General features: G+C 40.2%; 1 protein-coding gene across 1 annotated transcript in view; it reads left to right on the forward strand.

Annotated features, from left to right (window-relative positions):
• The window catches only part of HECA (headcase homolog (Drosophila)), a gene marked incomplete at its 5' end in the record, with an annotated part of 44,704 nt that overhangs the window by 8,143 nt on the left and 8,965 nt on the right, over nt 1–27,596 (forward strand). Inside the window, one exon of the mRNA XM_012734994.1 lies at nt 22,336–23,376. Within this exon, the coding sequence (XP_012590448.1) occupies nt 22,336–23,376 (1,041 nt within the window). The remainder of the gene's footprint in view (nt 1–22,335; nt 23,377–27,596) is intronic.

Below are 27,596 nucleotides of genomic sequence, written 5' to 3' on the forward strand. Positions count from 1 at the left end.
GGGGCAGGTGGGGATCGAACTCATGCGGAAGTGGCTTTAGTTTCTCAGTGCAGTGCTTTAACCCGCTGCGCCACCAGGGAGGGCCTCTCTCTTTTTTTTTAACGTTAATTTTTTTTTAATGTAACAGAAGACTATATTAAACAAACACAAAACCCCAAAACAAAAACAAGCCTTACCTTGAAATGCTTTTTAAAGGTTCAGCCCCAAACCTTCCAGGACTCACTATGACAGTGCTTCTGGACTTAGTGATAGTCCCTGCCTTAGCCTCTCATTTCTGACAGGCAAACATTTTAGGAAGCAAAGATATTCTAAAAATCTTCCTGCATTCACCTAGCTCTGATGTATTTTGAGTACCTGCATTGTGTTAAGCTCTGGGATTACCAAGACAAAAGAATTGGGCCCAAGGGGCTTATGTCTTTATAGAAACTAGTATAAGTAGCTTATTATATGTAGTACCAAAGAACAGGTATGAAATAGAAAACAGGAATCTGGAGTTGGTAAAAAATGGGAATTGGGTTTGAAGATACAAGAGTAATGAAATGAGCATGGGGAATTGACAGCTGATTGGAGGAGAAGAGCTTGTGGTGTTCTTTGGGGCCTCTGCCAGGGCTTAATAATACTGAGAATTTAGCATAAGATCCTACCTCTCTAGGCAGCAACTAGAAAGTACAGTGTTTGCTCACTCATTATTTGTCCATGTGTGCATACAGCCTGTCATTAAGCATTTATTATGTGCCTACTGTCTTCTGTAACTGATGATATAATGTTGAACTATGTGAGGCATTAGAATCTAGACCCACATGGGCTTATGGAGAAGCTGGGATAGAGACCTGTAAATACTGGAAGCATGATTATGGGCTGTGAATGCCCAGTGGAAAAAATGATTTGTTTCCTGGAGGAGGGGGCATTTGAGCTGTCTTGTGGGAAGAGAAGCAGTTAGCTTTGAAAATACAGGAAGGATGTTTCAAAAGATGGAGGTAGAAAAGAGCCTCCTGGTTGCTGCCAGGAGTTTGTGACTGTTATAGGTACAGTGGCAGGACACAAGGCCAGGAAGGGAGTGGGCCTGATAGTCAAATCTGAGTGTTTTGTAGCCCTTGAGAACTATTTACTCAAATTTGTTAGGAGAGGTGGTTCTCTGAACTTGCAGAAGACATGATCCAGCAGTGGCGATCACAGACTCCTGAAACACTTGTAAAGTTACTGTGTATTTTAACAGAATGTGTATCTTTTGGCAGCTTTTCTTTTGATACAGTTTTCCCAGGATTGGAGGTTCAGTTTTTGTGATTTTTCAGTCAGTGGGTTTACTAGACACGCCACTTTTCTGCAAAGCAGTATGATCAGTCTCAGTCCCTGAGGCTGCTGTGTGGAAAGTCTCTCTTAATTGTGGGCACCAGCATCCCTCTGCTTTGTGAGCCATGGGAGGTTAGATAATTGAGGTTAACTTCAGTGAACCAAATGCCAAGGGAGCTGTTGGGGCCATCTGAGCAGGAAGGATTTTCTCTGGAGGGAGGGGGTTTGTCCCTGTGGTTTATTTTTCATACCTTGGTAGAATGCATATCTCTGTGCCAGACTGGACGAATTATCTGGATTTGTCATTTTATTTTTGTCATCATTGAAGCAGGTTTTCACCAATAGACTCTGGCAGGAGTTGTTGCTGTTGTTTTGTACAAAGGGACTGTATGTATTTTAATTCTGTGTACTTCAGAAAACTTCCAACTTTCAGTGCCTGAAAGTTGCATTATTTAATCCACAGGATGTTTTAGCTTGATTGTACTTGAGAGTTTTATAAACTGGCAAGAAGAAGTTGATAAATGTTTCTAATATTTAAAAATTTTATGTTCCAATCTATCAGAAGTACAAAAGGAAAACAAATTATTTCTGCTAACTTACTCTTACGAGGATAATAAAAGTAAAACTAAGAGTTAGACCCCAGAAAGACATTAAGAGGAAGTTTGCAGGTGTGTGAAGAGAGAGGAGGGCTTATAGAGGAAGTGTTGAGTGTTGATCATCTGAATGCTTAGACGAGTGCCTAATAAGAAAGTGAGGCTTGTCCTCATATATACTCATCATACAGTATATTCCTAAGATTTAAATTGTCAGGTAAAACTTCTCCTCTCTTAGTGCCTGCAGTAATTGTCAGTTTGTAAACTAACTGACAAGACAGCTTAGTAAGAGAAAAGACAGATTTAATCACAGAAAGGTATGACTTAAAGGAGTGGTTATAATTTGTAGCTTATATATTATCTTAATAGAAGAGTACTTGTGGGGAAAGGAATGTCTTCTTAATGAGAGAAGGGGAGAAAGGACATGTATAGAAATACAGATAACTTTTTGAAAGGTAAACAGACCCTTTTGAGAATAGGTGGGGAATAGGATGTTTTGTGACAAATGCCTTAGGCGTAGAGACCTCTTATCTTTGATAAGAGTCAGTCTTCCCCTGGTGTTACTGGAAAGGGAGTTATGACTATTGAGTTCTTCTGGGCCACCTTGGCATTTAGACTGATAAAGAGACTTCTGGAACTCAAAATAATTTTTGGCTCAAAATAATTTTTAGACCACGGTGGCATACTCTGAACCCTTTCAAAATATATTTTTGTACAAATCACATCACAATTATAAATAGTCAGATAGCAAAAGACAGTATCCTAATCCAGAATTTCTGTTTTCCAATTTATTGAAAATTTTTTTATTAGATATAAATGACCTTAGGCATATGCTTTATAAAACTGATGAGGTGCATGAATCTGGGCAAGTTAGTAGGGTATTAAAGTTTATATAAGTAAGGGAGATATTTGCCAAATTTAAAATGTATATTTTTCCCTAGGGTAAGTATTAGCTTGATGATACTTTAGATCATATTGCTTCATGGTATGAAAGCATCTCAGGAGAGTCCCTTGACACTAAGGTTGAAACTGAATTATAAACTCTCTTTTATGTTTCTAAGCATTCCTGGATGTGGTGATTATTTCATTGTATTACTTAATATAACTGTATTAAAATGCAACTTCCTCTTAAAATAGTACACTGTTGTATGTTCAGCATCAGACCCGAGATGGCAACTGGGAAATGCACAGACTCAAGTCCTGGCTATTTTTGATTGGCAGCAGGTGCAGTCTGTAATCTGAGAGGCTGAGCCTGGGATGTTTGGTGGAGGGTGCTGTCAGGAGCCATGGAGAGACCCAGCACCAAGGAACAGACTGGGTCCTCCAGTGGTAGAGGTAGGAGCCTGTGTGTCTAACACCAGGGGCAGCTCCGATTCTGCCAGATGAGAGCTGTTCCTGTTGGGCAGCACTCAGATGCTGCCGGGATGCTAGCCTTGCAATGGTAGAGTTCCACAGTGTTAGAAGGCACATACTTGGCAGTACAGAAGCAAATTAGGGAAGATTCCTGGGTGGCAGGTTGTATGGGTACCGCAGCACCCACAGACTCTAAAGGATGGAGAACTAGCCATTCTCTGTGACAGGGCAAGGATGCTGCAGCCATTGCCCTTTATTGTGTACTACTAGGTGTCAGTGGTCTGTGCTCTGTTGAGAGTGTGGATACTAAGCTCTGAAGACACCTCCTTCCCTTGTAATGGAAAGGCCACGCTTGGGTTAGGGTGATGCGCCCGATTCTATTACAGATGGATTATACATGATACAGGATCTGTCATGACTGACAGTCACACTTGTGCATAAACATGAACAAGTTTTTAGCAGACTACTTAAATTCAACCTAAAAACATCATGAAAGCAACAGAGCTCTTTAAATTACTTAAAGATTTTATGCTTATTCTGGTACTTGAAATTAAATTTGTAAAACAGTAACACACTTGACCAAGGAAGTACATTACATTTGAACTGATGTTTGTTCTTACTGGAGCAGTGTTTATAATTAGGCTGTGGTTTTCCTTTTTACACAGAGAAGTGGTATCACACTCACAAAGCATGTGATTTTTAAGGCTTTGCTATCTGTTTCCAAGCTATTCTCCAGAAAGTGTTGTAAACATACTGTCAAATGTTCTGGAAAATGACCCTTTCCTGCTGTCTGACAGGAGAGCAAGACCATCTGACATAGACTTGAAGCCTGAAACAGCCAGGCAACATCTGATGCCTGCAGGTAAAGACAGTCTTTTTTATGACACTCAGTCTTTTCATGTCCACTGTGCATTTGTTTTTAGAAAGGTTAAATCTTGTGTTGTCCTCTGGGTACAGATATCATCGGCATATCTTTAGGTCCAGATAATATAGAGCCCTCCTCCCCCTAGCACCTCTCCTCCCCCCCCCAGTAATAATACATTTTCAATGTTAGTAACTCACTGTTCCCATCTATATAAACTAAATTCAAACATGTGTTTGTTGGAATAACTCTCAAAAGAGTACAATCTGTCTGACTGCCTCCTGGGTTCCAATCCTCACTTTTATTCTCCCATAAACTCTTTGTCTGCCATCGACATTTTATTCCCAGTTAACAGGGTTGAACCTCTTTCCACTAATACTTGGCCCTGCATGGAGTGCTCCTGACTTCACATCCCGCAGCAGGGATTTTGTTAGCCATTGTTATCTTTGCCACTTTGATGAAAAGCCACATCTCCTTATTTTCATTTACATTTGTGAGATCGCCAGTAAGTGAATGTCTTTTCACCTGTATACTGGTTATTTGTATTTTTTTCCTGTTTGTGCTTTTTGTCTGTTTTACTAATGGGATATTTTTATTCTTATTGATGTGCACAGTCTTTGTATATTCAAGATATTTTTGGTATAAAATTTTCCTGCTTTGTTGTCTTTTCACCTCATTAAGTTATTCCCACTGTTAGAAATGTTACAGTTTTTTTTTTTTTTTTTTTTTTTTTTTTTTTATCATGGACCATTCACATAGAGCTAGAAGCTCAAGAAGAAGCTAATGGAGAGTGAGGAAAGTTGTGAAACTACTTGTAGGAAGAGCAGTGTGGACAGGGTATCAGATTAGTGACTGGGTTCTTCTGGATGTTAGTGCATAGAAACATAGTGCATTGCTACATTTGTGAGGTTCTAGTTCCTTTTTGTATTTAATAAGTGAGACTGTTGCACAGAAATCATCCCATACTTTTCTGGTATCTTCTGGAATCATTCCATCCTCCTTTGGTTGGAGGAGTCCAAACAGCATCAGGTGCATGAGCATGGTTGTAGACACTGAAGACTATTGTTGCTGACCAGGAATATTTGTCTTGCACTTGGGACATAGGGCTTCAGGGAAAGGCAGGAGGAGACTTCACATGACCAAGTAAGAGGGCTGGCCGCATCCTTACTGAGAGTGAAGAAGAGATTTTGAGAGAGAACATGTTCACTCATGCATCTAAGACTGAGGTGTGAGTCTCCCTACCCCCATACTACATTCTTCAAAGTCACAAAAAGGGGAGTAATGGTTGTTTCTTTGATTAGGAAGAGCAGACACTTAGGACATGATGATTTCTTCTATTTGGGAGGGTTGATGGTCTTAGACAAGTCTAGATTTAAGAGCCCACACGGTGCTCAAGGCAAATCAATCTCCATTCTTTAAGATATGGTCATAGACCCCTTAAGACTCACAGGCTGTGATATGTGTCCTCTAGTTCCCATGACAAGGTTACAAGAAGCCTACTCTGGGCATATTGAGAAAAACCTCTCTGACCCTTTTGGGGAGACTAAGTTGCAACTCCTGCCACCTTCCCTGGACTCTTCCTTGACCCTCAGTTTCCTTAAGTACTACTATGTAGTTGATAGTTAAGCTTCAGTATCTAGCACCTGCCACTTCTTTTTTAACTAACTAGAACCTTGAAACTTGTAGTTAATGGTCTGTTATTTATTAATCACCTCTTTTCAAGAACCAAGCTGCAAACTGATACCTCTTAAATTTAGCTGGTAACTTTCTGTGATAACAAACCTAAATGCTGAGTCCCAAGAAAGATATCATTTTTCCCTCATTCTGGCACCTGAACTGAAATTACATTTGTATTTTATTAAAGTGAGAATTTAGCATTTACTTAAACCAAGAGTTTACTTACACACCAAGCAAGTATAATGCTGATACAGTCAGCCCAGAGCTTTTCAAGGCCTGTTATTTGGGAAAAGTTTCTAAACTCATTGCTTATTCCCAAATATAAGATTTGAGTGAGACAAATAATAGCTTGAGATTTGCCATTTTGCAAGGCCAGTGAATGCTGTTGGGCTCTAATTTTCTTAATTCTGGAAAATGAGGCTATCATGAATGGACTGTTTGAAAAAGCGAGTAGTTGTGTTATGATGCGGGCTTTTGTTGGATTCTAGGTGTATTTTCAGGACTTCGTTTGTCATGTGCTAGTGTGGCTGTTCCCCGACTAGTGAGTGATAAGTGCACCCTCCAGTTTGTTGGGAGAACCAGGGCTGACCTTGACTTCCTCCCCCAGACTCTGCAGTGAATTATGTTACTTTTCCAGAGTCTTTATTCTGCTTCTTTTGGGGAACTTACAGTTTTTCACCAAGTTTAGGTCTGGCAGCTATTACTGTGTGATTTTCTCAGAGAAGCTGCAGTGGTCCTACTGACCAGCAACTTGAGAAAGCTCCCATGGAGTATCTGTAGGAGTTCTTTTTTTTATTTTTCACTCCTCTGCGGAGAAGGGATGTAGCTGAAGCCTTGGAGGATTCTTTCACCTAATGTAGCTGTATTGTGGATTGTTTTGTGACCTTTGAGTTATCCTGGCTATAGGTTTCATTATAACAATGTTTTCTACCATTTAAAACATTTGATTAATAAAGTAGTTTTTTTGGCCTCTTGTACTGCATGGATTATAAATATATGGTGTGCTCTTATATTTGTAATCTTGTCTTACATAGTCTATATCTGTAGGGTCTGTCTACTGGCAAGGTAAATGTAAAAGCATTTGAAATGCTAACATACAACTTTTGTTTGTTTACATATAAATATATCAACATGTTTACATTAAATCATGATAGTGCTTGGGATTTGGTTGATTAAAAACAATTTGTAAGCTTCTGTCCTTGAGAGACTGATACTTAAATTTTTTGACTTTGGAATAAGTCAGCTTTCCTTATAACTTAATTTTTAATTTTAAAAGTTATGTCTACTTCAGGAAAATATTTTTATTTAATAATTTTTCATATATTCAGTTATTTAAGAATTTTTTTTCTTTTTTAAGTTAACATTGATTTGCAATACTGTATATAATTTATGGGAATAGCTTCACAACTGCTCAGTATATGTTACCATGCCCACCCACCATCAGAGCACCCATAGTCCTTTACCCCTAGGCCACTGAGCCACTTTCCCCTTGTTTCCTTTCTAAAGGTAGCCTGAATTCTGCAGTCAGATGATAGATATCTCTAGAATACAGAGAACGCTCTGTGTTCAAATTATGAATGAATTCACCCAGCTTCTGTCTTTTTCCCTTCTGACTTTTCACTTTGTGTAATCTCCTCCAGTTCCATCCATATAAATAAGAGTTCATTTCTTTATTTTTTTATAGTTGACTAGGAGTCTGTGTGTTTACATACCACATTTTAATTCACTGCTCTGTTGATGCGCATTTACGTTGTTTCCACAAGTTGGCTATTGTAAATAGTGCCACAGTGAACAAGGGGTGCATATATACCTTCAAATTTTATATTCTTCAGGTAGTTACTGGGAATGAAATTGCTGGATTATATGGTATATCTATTTTTAATATTTTGAGGAACTACTATACTGTTTTTTTGTACTGCCTGTGTTATAGGGCAACAAATCTGTTATAGGGCACCTCAATTCAGAGAGAGGCACCCCTGAAGCCCCAAAACCTGCCTGCTCTAAGTGGGTTCTGCCATCCGCCGCAACAAGACAAAACATATAAAGCTTTAATGAAAAGTGACTTTAATACAGTGAATATACAATATGGGACACAAAGAATATAACTTCTAAATCAAACACCTGAAGTTAACCATCCCCTCGTGGGCAAAAGTCAACCCAAAAGGGATTGGCCCAAAGCAAGGCCTGAAAGCCTGCCACAAGACTAAAGCACCTTCTGGCCGGGACCCATGGAAAAGGGTCAGAAATGGCCAGACAAATCTGAGAGGAAAAGAGCAAAATCAAAATCAATATAAACACTGCCATAGTCACCTCCCTACAGGTATCTCACCCACATCTGCCTTAACCAGTCCAGGGTCAGGAAACAAGCCCGGTTTCTTCATAACATGTTTGCTGCTCCATGTGGCTTCCTTAGGTCTCCTTCTCCATCTGCCTCTGCCTTCCTTCTCTCTTCTTCTTTTTCTCTCCTTTTTCTCTGCTCAGTTCCACCCTCTTTCTGGGTGGGGCAGGGAACCTGGAACTTCCCTTCTCCTAGGGACCACCCAGTTACACCTGGACCAGCTGACATTCCTGATGACCAACTAGAAGCACTCCTTTTTTCTACATCTCATCATTGACTCCTGTTTCTGATCTTTTTGATATGGGCCATTCTCATTGGAATGAGATGGTATCTCATTGTGACTTGATTTGCATTTCCCTGATGACAAATCATGTTGAACAATTTTTCATGTACCTATTGGCTACCTGTATGTCTTTAGAGAAGTGTCTGTTTAGCAATTCTGCACAGTTTTCTGATTGGGGTATTTTTTGGTTCAGTTGCATGAGTTCTTTGTAGATCTTGGGTATCAGCCCCGTGTCACATATATAATATGCATATATTTCGTACCCCTCGCCCCATTTAGTAGGGTGTCTTTGTTTTACTGATGTTTCTTTGACTGTATAGAGCTTTTTAGCTTTGATATATAACCTCAATTTTAACATTCCATGAGATGTGATGGCTAAAGATAACATAAGAGAATTCTTAAACTATTAATTTGGAAAGTTTTTCTCTCAACATCTTTGGAATACTATTTAAAATAATCATATGTGACTTTTTATGTATATATCTTGATAAAATTATATTTAATATGATAAATTTTCATGGCAAGAGTTTTTAGGTATTTTTGATAACTCTTATGAATGGTATATTATTTCCCCCCCTAGTTTTGAAATGAACAGTTTTGAGTCTTTGAGAATGGCCATATTGTAAATTATATCTGTGCTCTGCAAAAGTTACTATTTGCAAGAGGAATGAATGTCTAGTTGTAATTGTTTCACTGGGTTTATATATCAATGGGAGGTCTAAACTTTGCGTTTCCTTTGCAGTAGACCATTTTAGGAAATGTTCTTTTGAAAACAAGTTATATTATAGCAAACTATGTTGAGTGTGGTGAACTGTGAAATCAGGATAGACACGATTGATTCTTGAGTATAGTTTTCATTTTTCCTGAGGTATGTATGAGATTTAGGCACACCTTCTCCTTTGACAAGTCTTGCCTTGTTCCAACAGATTCTCTAACTTGCTTGTTGGTTGCTGATGCAGAATTTCAGAAATAGGCCAAGTAGTGTGGCCCTCAGGCAAAACCTTTTGTCTTTGTTCCATATATCCCAATAGAGTGTGGTGGGGAGGGCAGGAGGGATCACTGTAAAGTATTTTCCTTGTGAGGGAATTGCTTTTTGAAGAAAAGACAGGGGAGCAGAAAGTTATTTTTCAGGGAGTTCAGTGGTGCAGAAAAGACACATGGAAAACAAAGGTAGTATGTGGATTTAATTTACTTTGGGATATGATTAGGGAAGGTAAATAAACTTAGTGACATTGTGCTGTGATTTTACTGTATAAATATAGTAGTGTTAAAGTCATCTTGGGAGTTGGTATGTTGACCTAGTCTGTTGACCCAAACAGGGTTCAGGCGATGAAGATTGAGTTTCTTGGTGTCACTGCTTTTTCTTCTGCTTCGTTCTAGTCTCTACACTGATAGGCTGATGTTTACCAACATGCTTTCCAAGGAAAATTGCTCTTTTTTGTTGAATGACTAGTGGGCTTATATATTTTGTAATTGGGTTTAAGCATTTGTCTTTAATTTGGCTTTCCTTATACCTACTCTGGAAATATGTATGAGAATTAATATGAATATTAAACAGTAAGCTTTTGTGTAACAACATATAGTATATAATTTAAAACAAGGCACTATTCTAAATTCCATAACTACTTACTATGATTTCTTTGCACAAAACTATTGATCACTGTCTCTCCTTATAATTTGACTCTGTTTCTTGTTTGACATTTTTGCAGTACAGGTGGGGAATGGAAGAGACAAGGTCACTTATTAACTGAATGACCTTGGATGGACCACAAATGGATCTTCTGTAGATCCAGGATCTGCTTTTCGAAATCAGACCTAAGGGATTGCCTTATTTTTATACTGTGGAATTTGGTATTTGTTAAGGAAAATCTGTGACATTATTATCTTTATCTTAGCATCCAGCCTAAACCAGGTATATTTTGAGCCTACATCCTTTTGGATCTTGACATAGTCCCCATTAGAAAGGGAAAATACGAATTTTATACTCACAGGCAGTCTTGCTATAGGTTTCCTATTGATATCAGAGTGTAGAAGCTAGAAGGGAAATAAAAATAGGTAATATAGAAGCCTGTAGCTTTATATTTAGCTTGAACTTGAGGCTGGATAGGCTTTTGGGTTTTTAATTGGAAGTAGGAAAGAAGTGGGTCTAGGAGAATTAACTGAGTATATTGAAAGAATGTTAAAAAGTCTCTCTCTCTCACTCTCTTGACAAATTTTCAGCTCAGGCATTTAAGTTCATTTATTAGCTGACCATTAAGCTAACTGAGCAGAAACTTAAGTGACTATATCTGACCAAAATATTCAGCCTTCATAGCGGGAGTCCAGAAAAGTAACTAAGCAATCAAATGACAATAACAGCTAACAGGGACAGTAACATACCTTGCAAGGGGAGGGAATCTGATGTTCAGAGTTGCCACCTTACACTATTTAAGTGTCTAGTTTTCAACAAAAGAAAAAAAATACGAAATTATGGCCTATAGTCATTTGCTGTTTGCTTAATCTGTTCCAAACTCTACAATGGGCACAGAACTGGTGTTAAACACAGTGCATCAATTGACTTGCATACATTGGCAGCTGTTTGTAGTAAGCTAATTTTTCAAGACCTCATGTGTTTTCTTTCTATACACGTGTTTAATCCTAAGACAAACTCTTGACGTTTTTATTATGTTTTGTAAAACAGGGTCCTTCTTAACTGATAACTGTTAAAAAGCACAACAAAACACATTTGCACAAATGGGTCTTTATTAGTACGCTTGAGAATTTGACATCCCCCCCTTAAGGAAACTATATACAATAAACCCTCTAAGAAAACGGGCTTATTCAGAGACCAGATCACTTTGAAATGTTTCTTACGTGAAGTCTGATTATATTGTTTGAATTTTAAAAGCATTTTTAGCAATTCTTCTTGTTTTTTAGTGGATGTTTATATCTCTAGTGACCAGGAGTCAGGTATCCATATTACCATGTATTTGGCTTCTTCATTTTAACAGTTGAATGTCAGACCTAGTAAGTTGCTGTTAAGTCTGCTTATCAGCACATGCTGATTTAAAAAAATCTGGCTTTAAATCCATAATATTTACAAGTGATAAACTTATTGTTTTCATGACCAGTTGTGATGATAGAAGAAATGAAAGGTTGTCATTACTGCATTTGATATTCTCTGACTCATTCCCAGGCACAGAAACAGGGAGGGAGGATGGAAATGCTGATGGCGTCACATCTGTGCAGGGTGTTAATCACTGTTTTCTGGTTCCAGATACTGACTTAGTGTGTATTTTTTATCACTCTCTTTTACTTTAGTGTCTCAAAAAAAAAAAAAAAAAAAAGGAAAAAAACCTTCTAGATTGACAAGCTTCAAAATTTGCTGCGAGAAGATACTTAATTTTGCATTGATGCCAAGCTGGGAGAGAAAGGCTGATTAGCATCTTACAGAATGTGGTAGATTTCCAAATGGTGATGACAGAGTCTTGAAATTGGTAATGATAAACTGGCCAACTTTCAGATTGTGACATGAAAAAGGGCAACCATAAAGTAAACAGTTGTTTACTAACAGTTGCAGACAAGACCAAAAATGACTAAGGTTCACAGTAGATCATGAGGTTTAAATGTTACTGCTGAAGAACTTGACCAGAAAAACCATAACTCCCTTTTGAGGATGAGTTTGGACTTTTTGTACATTGAAGGCCCTTGTCCTCTACTTTACATTTCTTGGTTTACCATGTGCTAAGAGGATAAGGATATAATAAGCCGGTTTCCTTTAAAAGATCATTTTGGGTTTTCTGCAGTAGAACAAGTGAAAGTAAAATGAAGGGTTTTGGGGGGCTTGGTTTTCACTGCGGAAATAGTATTGCATCTAGAGCAGACATACTTAAAAAAATTATATGGATAAGGTTATATCCAGTTGTTTATAGATGAGCTCATATACATAAATGAATGTGTATGCCTTATCTCTCTGGCATCTGCTACAAATTTATTTTTCTTTTAAGTCTTGTGTGAGTATGTTTTATGAGTAATTTCTAATGAATAAGACTTTTCCTGTTATTAAAACAAATTACCATTATAATTGCTAGTGGCATTAATCAAGGCTGGATAGCAATAGTAACCTGTTACACTCTACTAAGTTGTTACGTGGACATCTCTAAGAAGATGGAGTCACTTGGACTCCAAGAGGAAGTAAAAGGGATGTTGTTGAGAAAAGTGAAGTGGTGAGAATACGGGGCTCACATGAGGATGACAACCTGAAGAGGCTAGGCTTTCTGGTAGAGCCAAGCAGAGAGGAGCCTTTGGGAGATGACAGACAGGCAAGGAAGCCAACCCCACTTCGCTTGTCTCAATTTCACCAGTCACACTGGAAACAGGATGGTGAGGGAGTAGTACCTGGGAAGACCAGGTGACTATCAAGGATTAAAGAGGTTGAACTGGCTGACAGGCCCTGAGGAACAAGAGTCTAACCAAGTTGTATCTAGAGAAGAACTGAGAGTGAAACCAGGGAGAGAGAAACCCTGAATCCTGGCAGGATGAACAGTGTTGTCTGAAACTGAGGGAGCTGAGTCCAAGGAAAGTGGAAGAAGGTTGGAATGGGGGAAGTGTACTGCTCCAGGGCTGGTGCATGCATCCCAGGGAGCTTCCAGAGGAGTGGAGCTGGGGCGGGGCAGGATAGTCCTTCCTGAAAGTGCTAAGTATATGGCGCTCCTGTTCCTGGAGCCTGTGCGAACCACTTCTCTGGCTGGAAAGGGGGAAGGGAAGCACTTTGGTTTTAATCAAGTACAAAGTTTAATATGCTTTGGGCAAAATGGATTTGAAAGTTAAATGAAGAAGTGGAGAGTGGGTTTTGGCTTGATTATTTATACCCTCCTTAATCCAAAAATAAAGTGACTTTCAAAAATACATATAATAGTATAAGATAAATAATAAATGAGAATATTAGTGCAAGGGATAAAACTGTTAAGAAAAATAACAAATATCCTGAGTCATTAGAAGTACTGGGTCATAAATTTGAGTTTCAGATTACTGATGCATTACGGGAAGAGAAAATGGAAGCAGTAGTGTGCACTTAAGCTTCCATAATTAAAAAAAAAAATCCAAACTAGTCATCTAGCCATTCAGAAGACATTGTAAAATACTGAGCAATGTCCATGACAATATGCTTTTACAAATAAAACAAATTTATTAGGTTTGTTCACATCATTTAGAGGTTAAATAACCTGTGAAAGCAGTCCAAAGTTAAAATTGCATGGTCCATGTAACCAGTTCTGTCATGCCTGGTTTAACTAGAGGGGTAGATTTTATCTAGTACCAGAGTCACATCCTCAGACACTTTTAGGGTCTTGGCATGGGAATAAGTATAGTAGCCTTTCTCCCTGCCACACCTCATTTGTGGTTTCACTTCCTGCTCTTTCACTTACCATAGTCAACTGTGATCCAAAGATATTACATATAATAAGATGTTTAAGAGAGAGGGACCTACACAAGCTTAAGTGCTCCACTGGAAATTTTGATCTAGGTGAAATGTGTAGACATCACCTATGAAATTTTTCTTTAAGATGGTTTCTCTCAGTTGAACATTGGACGGTTTTGACCAACTGTGATTGGGGTTGTATTCTCTGCTGGGTACCTGGTCTGCAGATGACCTATTGGTGGCTCATCATGCAGCATGTGCTTTACCTGTTGGACGGAGGTAAAGTCATCACTCTTCTCAGCAGAGGCCCCTGAGACTCCAGAGGTCAGGGAAAATGGGCATTTCCACTGTGATCCAGGTGCCATTTTGAGCTTACCAAGACAGAAGAAGCAGCCCAACATTTCGAGGATGCAGTGCTGTACTTTGGTGATAAATGGAGATCGCATATACATTTAGCAGTTTTAGATATAAGAGTTTTGATTATGGTCACGTTTGATCTGAGCTGGTAAAAAGAACATTGACAAGAATAACAAAAATCAAATTCTATACTATTTCAGAAGAAGCAAAGAACATGCTTTAAAACTGAAACACAGTACTAAAGGATGTTGTATGAAGTATTTTTGAGGGTCTTTAAAAATGGAAGTTTAACAATTGGGTAGTTTTCCTCAGGTACATGCATGCACACTTACATGTACATACACACTCACTCATGCATGTTCATATATATTTAACCTGAGTTCTGTTCCAATCTTATGATACTGTGATTTAGTTCCAGAGCCCCTGGGCCTGCCTTTCTTTTAGGGTGAGTGTGTGTAGACATACATGTGATACTTAGTGACCCAACACCCTCAAGATGAAATTTCTAAGCAAGAGAAAGGCAGCCTGCTAATTTATTTCCTAGTACAGAGTGATCCCATTAAATGCAAATTGAATTATGCAAATTTAAACTAATGATACATAAATAATATTAATAAAATCTTTGCCTCATGTGCAAAATTTCAGTAGACATGTTCCCCCAAATTATGCATCAGGCTATCCCATATTTTCAAGCTATCAGGCTAACTGAATTATAAAAATGCTTTGCCACCCAGTTGCAGCACCTTTTCTTATAAACAGAAATAATCTACTGATCTGTGGTGATAGAATGTGTTTATGGAGCCTCTTCAAGGAATTTGGTGACATTCGTGTTACTATTTTAAATTAACTATAAAAAATTAAATCTTTATTTTCAAAATATCATCCAAATGTGCTAATACTGGTGCTGAAGTCATCCTGAAAATCAGTAACTTTGGGATAGAAATGTGATAAAACACACTGTGCTATGTATGTCATGCTGTCAATTTATGAGGTACAACTGAAAATATTAAAGATTATGCTGACATTAAAAAGCACAAGTAAAGCAAAAATACAACACAATGACTTCAAATTTATGTGTTCTGAAGATGCATTACCCATCCCCTTCCCCCAGACTGTAGGATAATCAGTCTTAAATTATGTAACTTCTTCAGGAACACAGCCCATGAATCAAATGCAGCCTGTAACCTAGTCTTGGGAAAGATCACTTAGGCTGAAAAAAATATGTGTAACAAGGTACCTCTTTATGTAAGAGTGGGGAACTTCTTTAAAGGATTAGAAGACGAGAAATTTGAAGGTTACCTTTTCCTCTACTTCTTTAAATTTGTCAGATATTTAAATACTCAATGAATTGTTTTATGTATGTCACCCTAGCTTGTTTGTTGCAGGGATAAAATACATTCCTTGTAATTATTTACATATAGAGACGTGAAAATGGTCAACTCCTGGTTACATGTAGCTTTATTCTAAACACATTCATAAACACCTTTGGTTTTTACTTTATATTACAAGTAATATAAAGTAATGGGACATTTAATAATAATTGCTTATATTTAAATGGTGCTTATTATGTGCTAGACACTGTTCACACTACTTAATAAGTCCTTTATTTCTCATGACAATTTTTTTAAAGATTTATTTATGCATACAGAACTGGGGTACAGGCCAGAGGTGCAGGGGCGGTGAGAGGATTCACCAGAGACAGAGTGGGGAGCAGAACAGGCAGATCCACGAAGTACACTGCTGAGGGGAGCCGCGGGCGGGTTGGGAGAGGTCTGCTGCACCATGTGGGTCACCTCTGGGGCTGGGGATCAAACTCATGTTGAAGTGGCTTTAGCTTCTTAGTGCTGGGCTTTAACCCACTGCGCCACCAGGGAGGGCCCATGACAGATCTTTGAGGTAGGTGATATATTGTTTATCTTTTTAAAGATGAGAAAATAGCGGCACAGGGAGGTTAAATGACTTGCCAAAGGTCTTAAAACTAGTAAATTGCAGAGCAGAGAGTCAAGGCAGGCTCCAATATCTGTATCAGTCATCATGTTCTATGGCCACTCTGGAAGCTGGGGGGAGGGCCCTGTGGTCAGAAACCACAGACCCTGAGGGACGCTAAGGAGGAGGTGTTGCCATGTGAAGGATTACTATGGAAAAGATCTGTATAATAAAATAGTTGCTGAGAAGTACTAAAAATTTTATTTGTCAGCTGAATACTAGAAGGAGGGTGAAATAGATTAAGGTCCATCTGAGGAAATGAAGGGGAGGCCAGGTGCTGCCCCGTGGAAAACCTGGTCTGAGTCTAGATGACCAGCTTTGAGCTCAGCCATCAGTCTGGCTCCCGAGAGCTTCGTCCTTGCCCCCTCTCCACTCTTAGCACTGTCACTGTCACTGAGGTTCAGTCTAGTTGAGTCATATTTTTCCTAAGCAAGATAACATTTATTGAGTACTTGATGCGATTTGCACAGTAGTGGGTATATAAAAGTGACTATGACTGAGTCCTTACCTTGACTTTTACCTAGAAATCGCTCAAGCCTTCAGAAGACCCTCCAATCCTGCACCCTGTCCAACTCCTCACCTGCTTTGATGCTTGGAATTATTTAAGTGGGGTAAAATTATTTATTTTCATGTTATAAAGCAGAACACGGCAATACCTGGTTTATGGGGTCCTGTTAAATGTGAGGCAGTGGACAAGGGGTTTGAGTTTGGGTTTGCTGGGCAGCCAGTGTTCATACCTTCTGCCAGAATCTTCCCTTACAGTGGAGGAGGGGTTTGGAGAAGGGAGGATGACAAGGGTGGGGAGAGGGAGGCTTTGCCCATGTGACCTCAGTGGAGTTACTCTTTTGTCCAGACTTGAAACTACTTGAGATTTTGCCCAAAATGAGGTGAGCCTGATTATTTTTATTTGGGCAGGAAGAAATGTAAGTCGAGTACTGAAGCTGCAAAAACAGGCATTGAAATGTTTATATGCCTTTCTTAAGACAATGCTGACTGCATAAAGGAGCATTTTCTCATATTATTGCCTGTTAGTCAAGTTATTAGAGTTATGCTGATTTTCCAACTTGTGTGACACAGGCAGGCCCTCACCGGTTGTGGGCTTCCCTTGGTGTCTTTCCCCCAGTGCATGTTTAGTTGTATCGATCAATCTGTATTCCTCCACTTACCCCTTTGTGGGATGGCTGTTCTTAAGAACTAGGGATTTTATAAGTTTAGAGACAGGTTTTAGGAAGCAATCAGATATGTTACTATACTATTTCTAATTTGTTAGAGGCATGATTTTGAGTGGCAACAGTGCTGTTTCTTAGAGGTACAAAATCTTCCTGTGTTTCAATTTTTAGGAAGTTAAAAAATTTACATGACATTGTATATTTATTACTGTCTAAATACCTATTGTGTTTTCGAAGTGTTGTTAAAAGCAGGAAATACTTTGGAGTGGTTTGCATTTAGTTAAATTACACACATACGGGCCCTCTCTGCTGGCGCATGGGTTAGGATACAGCATTGCAAGCTAGCCATAGCCACTTCAGTGTGAGTTCAATCCCCGCCCTGTTGGTGACCCACATGGTGCATCAGACCTCACCTAACGTGCCCACTGCTCCCCTCAGCAGTGTACTTCCTCAATCTGCCTGTTCTGCTCCCCACTCTGACTCTGGTGAAGCCTCTCACCTCCCCTGCACCTCTGGCTTGTACCCCAGTTCTGAATGCGTAAATAAATAAAATCTTTGAAAAAAATACATACAAAATTATAGTAGAGGTAGTATAGGAGGATTTTTATAGAATTTTATAGTTTACAAAGTGCTTCCCTACCTATTTGAGGTGATCAGCGTAAGTATTTTCATCTGTACTTTACAGAGAGGAAACTGTCCCACAGCAGAGAACTAGTTAGTAGCAGAACCTCTGGCTCCCAAACCCTTCTTTCATTCTTTCTAGCTGCCTTTCCAGGGTGGACAGCTGGGGGAGGCTGGTGATGGTGGTGGTGGTCAGAGAGTAATTAGGGAAGTAGATAAGTTTGAAGCAAGCCTTGAAATGAACCATGTCTGTGAATGTAGAGGTCAGTCTACTACAGTTCTGTGAAAAGACCACGTGAGGTAGAGAAGCCTTGTCAGAAGTTCTCAGTTATTTCCAAGGCCTCAGTTCCTGAGTGATCTGCATCGTTGGGGCACCCTGCCAGTGGAGGGGTGCTAGTGGAGGGTTGTAATATGGTAAGATGCCCGTTGTGTGTTTTATATGTGGGGAAACAAGTCCTTGGCTGTATATTGTGTTTTTGAGGCCTAGTCATACAGCCACATTGGCATGAGGAGGAGTGGGGGCTCTTTGTTGCTGCGACTGGCATAGCAGAAGCTGGTGGGAATGGCTGTGATATTGTAGACAGTGTTACAGGAATAGGGGCGCGGGGTTGTGCTGGCCCTTCTGTAGTCTGTGTCTATACTTCTGTGAGACATCTTAGCTCGACTTGCCTGTCTTTCCAGATGCACAGACCTGCTATGCAGGAAGTATTCAGAACTGATTAAATGATCCATTTGCAACATTTGGGAAGAGGTGTAAATAGAATTTGTTTTTCTCTTTTCATTTTATTGTAAGAATTATCTATTTAATCTCAGCATTTCATTTAAAAGTTTTGGATATTGTAAATGCAGAGATATGGTTAGCCCATTCTTTAGCTTGATTTCATTAGACGAGTGATAATATCATTTTGGTTACTGCCATTTTTCAGACATTCCCTTCAAGGCTATTCTTCTGAAGGATTGAGGATAAAAGCGGCTGAACTTTGTTTAATTGACTAATTAACATTTTAAAGGACATTAAAGGTCACTGTCTAGGTGACTGCAGTTAAGTTACTCAGCATTTACAAACCACTTTCTATTTCTTTTTCTATTTCTTTTTCATGTGCTTCAGAACATTTAGGGCTTCTCTCTCATCTCCGTCTGCTCTGCCTGTCATGTGTGGGCTTCATGTGCCAGTGTTTCTTTTTAATGCAACTTTATTCAGCACCAGATTTGTGCCAGGCCTGGGCCCAGTGGTACAGAAACACAAAGATAAGAGGCATCCTCTCCTGAGGCCTCATCCAGTGAGGTTCAGACCTGACCATGCTCGTGGTGCCTGGCCAGGATGCTGGTGAATGGGGTCTCCTGGTGAAATTGGTGTCTAGAGACAGATCTTGAAGGACCTTGAGGAAGAAAAGGGGATGTCCTCTGGTCTTAAGTCCTTTCTAAATATCTCCTCTTTATTGGTATATTTTTTATCCTATTAATCACAGATGGTACATTTAGTTACATTCTATACTTTATACAGAGGAAATTGACACAAAGCAAAGTTAATTAACTTGTCCAAGAGTACAGTTTACCAGTGATACTCCTGGGATTCCAGTGCAGGCAGCTTGTGATTTCATGCTATGAATTATTAGTACACGAGGCTGAATAGGATTTGGAGAAATGAATATTAAGGATTGTGGAGGTAGATCGGGAAGCCACAGTGATCAAAGTCATGGAGGTGATTAGGATTGTTTTGCTGAGGCAGTGAAATCCCATACTGAAGGAGATGATTGTTAACCTGTGAGTCACAGTTAATATTTCGTAAGCTTTATGAGTCTATCACCTGTGTGTTTTCCGTTGGTTGGAATGTATCTGTAATTCAGGGAGTAGTAGTAAGGTTGTAAAGGTTTTTGAGTAGCAGAATCAGATAGTGTGTTCCCTCTTCCATATCTTCAGTCTATCCAGACTTTTTGGTGTTCAACCCCTAGTTGATGAACATGACAAATCTCACCTTTGCTGCCCTCTGCTCATTCCATTATTTTCCCACTACCATTGTACTTCTGGAAAGAGTTTTCTGGAGGGCCGTCTGTACTGCTTTTTTTTTTTTTTTAAAGATTTATTTATTTATGCATACAGAACTGGGGTACAAGCCAGAGGTATAGAGGTGGTGAGAGGAATCACCAGAGACAGAATGGGGAGCAGAACTGGCCTACTGACGAAGTACACTGCTGAGGGGAGCAGTGGGCAGGTCAGGGGAGGTCTGCCGCGCCATGTGGGTCACCTCCGGGACTGGGAATCAAACTCTCACTGAAGCAGCTGCGGCCAGCCTGCAGTGCTGTGTCCTTACCTGTTGTGCCACCTACGAGGGCCTGTACTGCCTCTTTTTACCTCACCATCTGCTCCTGACTATCCACCTCTGTCCTGTCGTCCATCATTCCAGGGAAACTATTGGTTGAGGTGTCTAAGACTGGCTCACTGCTCGCTTGATGAGGATTTCTCACTCTTTATCTCCCCCTGTGGCTCACAATCGGGTAGGAACTACTAAGAGATACCTGGTAATGTCCAAGTTATTTGGGGTCTCTGCTGAGAGGGCCACCTAAGCATGTTGATGCTCAACATCTCATAGTGGACAGGACCAGTCCCACAGCACAGTATTAGTCAGTAGTGGAGAGATGACTCATGCTGAGCTCACTGGATGCTGGGACTCTTCACAACCTGCCATTCTTACACCTTTTCCTCAGAGCGACTTGATGAAATTCTCTCCTGATTTGTCTTGCTGTGAATTCTCGGTTCATTTCTTATCAACCTCTGTTGAGTACCCTTCTCCAGCCTTTTAACGTTGCTTCCCGGGATTCTTTTCTACTCTTCACATCCTTTCTGAACTGACTCATGGTTGGAAACTTAAACTCTGCCTCTGGATGTGCAGTTCCACATCTATAGTCACAGCTCTCCCAAGCTCCAGTCTTGTCTCTGCACTCGGTGGTACATAGGTACTCAGCAGTTCCCCAAAGGGGCAACCTAGCACCTTCTGTCCAAACCTCCCCACCCAGGTTTGCCATCCAATAGCATCACCCGTCTCCAGCACTAGAACTACCTTAACAATGGTGAGCCTCCTTCCTGCCTCTAGCCTCCCATCTACACCACCCAGTGAGCTCTCTGAAACACCTGTGACGGGGGTTGTATGCATAGTTTTCATTTAGCTGTTTCTCAACTACAGTAGTGAAGTTTATGCTGAGCCTGGCATGTGATCAAGCTCAGTGGTTCCCAACTGGGAGGGCTACTGCCCTCTAAGGGCCCCTTTGAAAATGTTTTGGACATTGAAGTAACAGGGACTCCGGTCTCTATAAATGCTACCTGCTTCTTAAGGAACTGCCTTCATGTTACTATATTTTCCTTCCTATATGGGAACCCAGAAAGGCTTTTTGAAACCCTTGGGGCATATATATACAAGACAAAGTAAAATCTCACTTTCCCCCACTTTGCTTCCTGATAGCTTTAGGAAATTTCTTTTTCTTATTTATTACCTTACAGTATAATTTTGTGTAGACCAACAATTTGACCAAATATCTCTGTCATTTGTTACCAGATCATTCTAGAAGAGAACTGGAGGTAAGGCAGATCTGTTTTCTAACAGCTCTGTGATATTCAGGATAACTTAAGCTCTGTTATATTGAGCATCATTTTGGTTGGTTAAATAGCTTCCTCATATTATTATTTTCTAGTTCACTGGCATGATTCACTTTTAGAGGAACCCTGGAAATATCTGACTTTATAAGCACCTCTCAGAAAAATCTCATGGCTACACCAGTGCTAACTAATTGCATGTAAAGGGTTTGGACTTTTTTTTTTTATTACAAAAGTTTATTTTTACATCATTTTGTACATTTTTTTCCCATCTCAATTGTAATCCCCATGGGTTTAAAGGGTTTGGACTTTTTTGAAGTTATTTTTCACCAGATAACCAATATCAGAAAATAAATTTCCTTGCAGAGGAAGGTAAATTTTTTTTTTATTTTAGATTTTAGATTTTATTTATTTATGCTTACAGAACTGGGGTACAGACCAGAGATGCAGGGGCAGTAAGAGAATTCACTAGAGACAAAGTGGGAAGCAGAACAGACAGATTGACGAAGTACACTGCTGAGGGGAGCAGCTGGCAAGACATGGAAGTCTGCTGTGCCATGTAGGTCACCTCTCTGTGAGAAGATGGAACTCATGCTAGCTTCATATGTTGCACCTTAACCTGTTGCACCACTAGGGAGGGTCCTGGTAAATGTTTTCTAACTTTGGGTGGTGTTATTCCAGTGACAGAAATCTTGACGCCAGAAAAACTGTACCATTGCTATGAAAGGACTAATGGGAGAGTCCAGCTTTGCTCTCTGACTTGTCAGCGGAGTCCCCAGTTCCATGAGCTGAATCTCTTTCGTTTTGTGTCCCCCTCCAGAAGCCCTTTGTGCCACACCCTTGATCTGCAGCTTCGGGAGGCCTGTGGACCTGGAGAAGGACGACTACCAGAAGGTGGTATGCAACAACGAGCACTGCCCTCACAGCAGCTGGATGCACTTGCAGTGTTTCTACGAGTGGGAGAGCAGCATCCTGGTCCAGTTCAACTGCATTGGCCGGGCGCGCAGCTGGAACGAGAAGCAGTGCCGCCAGAACATGTGGACAAAGAAGGGCTATGACCTGGCCTTCCGCTTCTGCTCTTGCCGCTGTGGGCAGGGCCACTTGAAGAAGGATACAGACTGGTACCCGGTGAAGCGCATGCAGGAGGAGAAAAAGAAGAAGTCCGGGGCCGAGAAGAACACCGGGCGACCGCCGGGGGAGGCGGCGGAGGAGGCCAAAAAGTGCAGGCCTCTCAACAAGCCCCAGAAGGGCCTGAATCCCGACCTGCCCCGCCGGCATTCCATGGACCGGCAGAACTCACAGGAGAAGGCGGGCAGCGCCGCGGCCTATGGGGCTCGCTCGCCCTGCGGCTCCCCCGGCCAGTCCCCACCCACAGGCTACTCCATCCTCTCCCCTGCCCACTTCAGTGGACCCCGTGCCTCCAGATACCTGGGGGAATTCTTGAAGAACGCCATTCACCTGGAACCTCACAAAAAGGCCCTGGCTGGGGGGCATGTGTTCCGAAACGCCCACTTTGACTACAGCCCCGCGGGACTGTCAGTGCACCGGGGTGGCCACTTCGAGGCACCGGTGCAATTCCTGCGGCGACTGGACCTCTCCGAGCTCCTCACCCACATCCCCAGGCATAAGTTGAACACTTTCCACGTGCGGATGGAAGACGATGCCCAAATGGGGCAGGGCGAGGACCTGCGCAAGTTCATCCTCGCGGCGCTCAGCGCCAGTCACCGGAATGTGGTGAACTGTGCGCTGTGTCACCGGGCGCTCCCGGTGTTCGAACAGTTCCCACTGGTGGACGGAACGCTGTTCTTAAGCCCGTCGAGACACGACGAGATCGAATACGATGTTCCTTGTCACCTTCAAGGTACAGGTGTTAACTCACCTTGCCTGCTTTCTGTTAAAGGCTGAAAAACAACCCAGAATAAATACCCCCTTCTGACTTAATTTTAACGGATGGTGCTTTTTTGTTCCAGTCAGGTCCTAGGTGATATTTGAATGTTTCAGCTTTGCCCCAGAAGGAGGTGGAAGTGTTTTTTGTAAAGATGTTACTCCACCAAGTACAGTTGTCCTGGTGGGTAATTTTATGTTTTTGTTGTGCTATAATTTGAAGACAGGATTGCTGGTGTACAGTTTTCCATAATTAGGAGGAAATTTGGACAAGGGATCCCATAATTATGTCTCTTGGTCTAAAATAGTTGCCTTTGAAAACCATTCATGGGCTCAACCAGCGGCACAGTCTGTTTGATCCTGTTAACAACGAGTAAGGGGAAGTGTGGGTCAGAGAGGCCTGTGGTGTTTTAGATTAGATGAATTAATCTTGAAGGTTTTGAAAGATGAGACTTTTCTTGACAGCAACAAAAGCTAAAGAGGAGGTTATTGAAAACTCAGAGGTGACCCTGGTGCTGGGGGTGGAGCACTTATTAGGGTTGGGATGACATACAAAGACTTGGGGATATTTCAGCCATAATTGCATGACAGGAGGTTGGTTAGTCTAACTGTGAAATGTGTTGATTCACATAAACCTATTGAATTTATACAAAGGTGGGATGCATGATAGTAACTTTTATAACTTTAAAGTGTGCTATAGAACACAGTAATAAAAATGATATGTCCCCATATCATTTTTCCGAGCAGCTTTGCTGCCTCAGTTCCCAGCGACACTTTCAAATCTGAACTGATTCTTCAAGTGTTTACTGTCCTAACTGTAAAACTCTGATCTTCATTCTCCAATTTAGATAATACCCATTGACATAATTTTCAGGTAGGTGACTATGCTTTCCTGCACCTTTCCTTTTCACTCGTGATAATATATCCCAATTCTTGGTCAGATCCTAACTGTTTTTATTGTAGTATTAAAAGTATATACATATTTAGTGCTGAGCCAAGAAGTATAATTCTATTTCATATATACCATATATTCTAGAGTGTATTTTGTTTTTATTAAAATGAGAAATTGCTGCACATTTTCATTTGCTTAGCCTTTTTTTGAAACCTTGCTTGGCTCTTTTCACTATCTAGCAGTTTTGCAAATTACCATGCAAAATCATTTCCACATTCCTGCCAGACATTTTATGAATTTTATTTTCTAGAAATTTCCCTTTGGAGCCTTTGATCTCTCTGCACCTATCTATGCTGGTGTATTCAGATCTGCTCTCCCATTTAGGTGTCCTTCAGGAATTCCTTGATTGCTTTCCTGTTTTTTTGTCTGCTATTTCCTAGGTCCCATATTTTCTTTTCTCTTGGTTTACTCCCTCAATTTGTTAAAAACATCCCCAAAAGCTTTCTGAGAAAGAGAGCATGGAAATAGAGACTTTGAAAGTCTGATAATATCTTGACTCTGTCTTCACACCTGATTGCTATTTGGTTGGGGATAGATGTCAAGGAAAAATTATTTTTTCCCCTTGGACATTTGAAGGCATTTCTTCACTGTCTTCTGTCTTTCAGTGTTGCTGTTGAGAAGCTTAGTATTACTCTTATTTCTGTCCCCTTATCCCTCACTGTTTTATAAGTTTAAGGCTCCTCCTCAGCCCTAGTATTCAGAAGTTTCACCATGCACAGTGTGCATCGCTTTCTTCCCCTGTTCATTGTGCCTTGTGTTTTCTTGGCTTTTGATTTTGCGAACTTACAGTTTTCAGTTTGAGGAAATTTTCTTTGAATTATTTCTTTGATAACCTCTTATTTTCATATTTTTAAACTATAAAAACTGTTCAGATATTGAGTCTCTTAGATTGATGTATTATTTTTGAGGTGGGGAAATCCTTTATATGTATCTGCCCTATTGTTCACCTCTTTGTTCTGCTCTCTGGGAGCTCACTTTGATTTTATATTCCAGTATTTTTATGTGTTTCCAAGCAGTGTGGACTTGCTACCTGAAATGTGTATACCAGAGTATGATGACACTTGGATTTTGAAAAAAGAAAAGTGCTTTTTTGTTGATTGACAAGAAGATGGGAGATAAACTCAAATCTGTCTCCGTGATTAAGAAAGGGAATGATGTTACATAGGTTTGGGGAACCGTAGTTGAGACCAGAGTAGTTCATTTTTGTTGGCTAAAAAAATGGATTGGGGCAAAGAATGTGGACTTGGCTGAAGTTCATTGGCTTATTGCAGAGCAACTCAGACATGAGGAAATCTAAAGGGGCTTTTATTTAGGTAACTTGAGTCTTGCATTTCTGGGGGTGGTGGGACCCTTGCCTCTGGGTAGCTATTTTCTAACACATGTGTCTCCCAGCTCCAGCTGGCTCAGGGTTACTTGAACATACAGGCTCTACTGTGTCAATCAAAGCAAGTTGCAGAGAAGTGCTTTTTTGTTCTGTGCTTTAGTATCTGAAAAATTTGACCATTCAACCTAGTTATAGCTTGAGCTTAAGATTTTCTATTCTCTTATAATTTAAAAGAACTCTTTTTAATAGCATTCAGTTCTTGTTTTATAGGTGTGGTTTCTTGTCTTTGTCAGGAAAAGGAAGATGACTTTGAAGGTAGTACTCATTAATTTTCTGGAGCTTCATTTAATGTTAAAATGTAAACAATTCCAAAACTTTAAAATGGTGATGACTTAATAATTTTTCACAATTGTAGGCGTTGTTTGGTTAGCATGTCCTCTCACACGAATTGTGCAGTTGGCAGAATGGTTGGCACCAGTAGCTTCAGGTAGGGTGACTGATCTCTGTTTTGATATAATCTTTCATCTTTCAGTGGCCTAGCCTCGGCTTTTTCCCTCTCATTGGTAGGATAACACTCAGGAGGGTGACAGTAGGCACTGGTCTTTCTCTTGTGTCTTAAGGTTGAAACTAAGTAATCACTTCCACCACATTCTGTTCTTCCAAATAACTTGTAAGTCTTAGGTACAGGGAATGGTAGAATAGACTGCGCCTTGATGGAAAAGGTTGTGTAGAATGTGTGGTTACCTGTATATCCCACCATTTCCATTGCAGTGCTTCATCCCATCTTACCCTGTGTCTCTGTTGTCCAGTGTCAGAGTTAAGCCATTTACTACCCCTCCATCCAACTTCTGATCACAAGTTTCGGTTCTAGGTTGCAGGTGGCTCATAGTTTCATGGAATATGGAGTTTGTGTTTTGTTTCTTGTCCTTTATAGAGTTTGAGATAATTTTAGAGGGAAGTAGTTTTTGAATCAGTTTTACTTTACCATATTAAGACTGAAAATATTTCTTATGCAAGTGAGTGAAGCTACATATAAGCAGTGAATGAATAAATGAGTAAAGTTACATATTAAGTAGTAGTCGTCTTTTTCTATTCATGATGGGCAAGTTCTTTCATGTGATACATCAACAGTTCACTTTAAGAATTCCATATGTGCTGGGCACTATTAGTACTGGTCTCAGATTAGTTTAAAATCTTAGGATGCTCTTATAAAATTATAACTGACTTCAGCAGGACTAAGGTACTCATAGTATCTCTGGGATTAATAACTCCTGAATATTATGTACATTAAACATCCTATAATTTCTAAGGAGGGACACCTTTGACTTGGGTAGCTGAGGGAGGCAATAGGAAGGCACATGTCAAAAGGTGGGTTGGATCTTGGATAAGCAGGTTTAGTCACCTTCTGTGACTTTATAATATAGAGATGGAACAATGGGAGAAAGGAATAGTGGTAAAGCAGGTTAATTGGGAGATACTGAGAGAACTGGAAAGAAGAGCTTATTTGGAGCAGAGGTTCTAGAAGAGAAAATGAGCAGGGTAGGTAGAAAACAGTTTGTGGATATCCTTCAAACCATAATAAAGAACTTTGCTTTATTCTTTATAATTTAGGGTCTAAAAATTTTAAGCAGGTAATTGCTTGAGTGAAAAGTTGTTTGACCAGGGTAGAACAGAGAATTGGAACTTTTAGTCTAGGCCAATCTACGTGAAAGGACTGCTGAGTAGTGATAGTGGGAAATGAAAGGTGGGAATATCTGGGAGAGAGATTTTAGAAGGAAAATCACAGCTTGGCAGTAACTTGACAGCAGAAGATGAAGATGAGTCTTGTTGATCGATGTTGCTGTCATGGACAGGAGTGGAAAAGTTGGGAAAGAGATCTGATCTTAGTGTGCTGGTATCTGTGTGTGTTTGCCTTGAGAGG

Source organism: Condylura cristata, unplaced genomic scaffold (genome assembly GCF_000260355.1).
Source record: "Condylura cristata isolate star-nosed mole 26May11 unplaced genomic scaffold, ConCri1.0 scaffold00001, whole genome shotgun sequence".
Classification (NCBI taxonomy): Eukaryota; Metazoa; Chordata; class Mammalia; order Eulipotyphla; family Talpidae; genus Condylura; species Condylura cristata.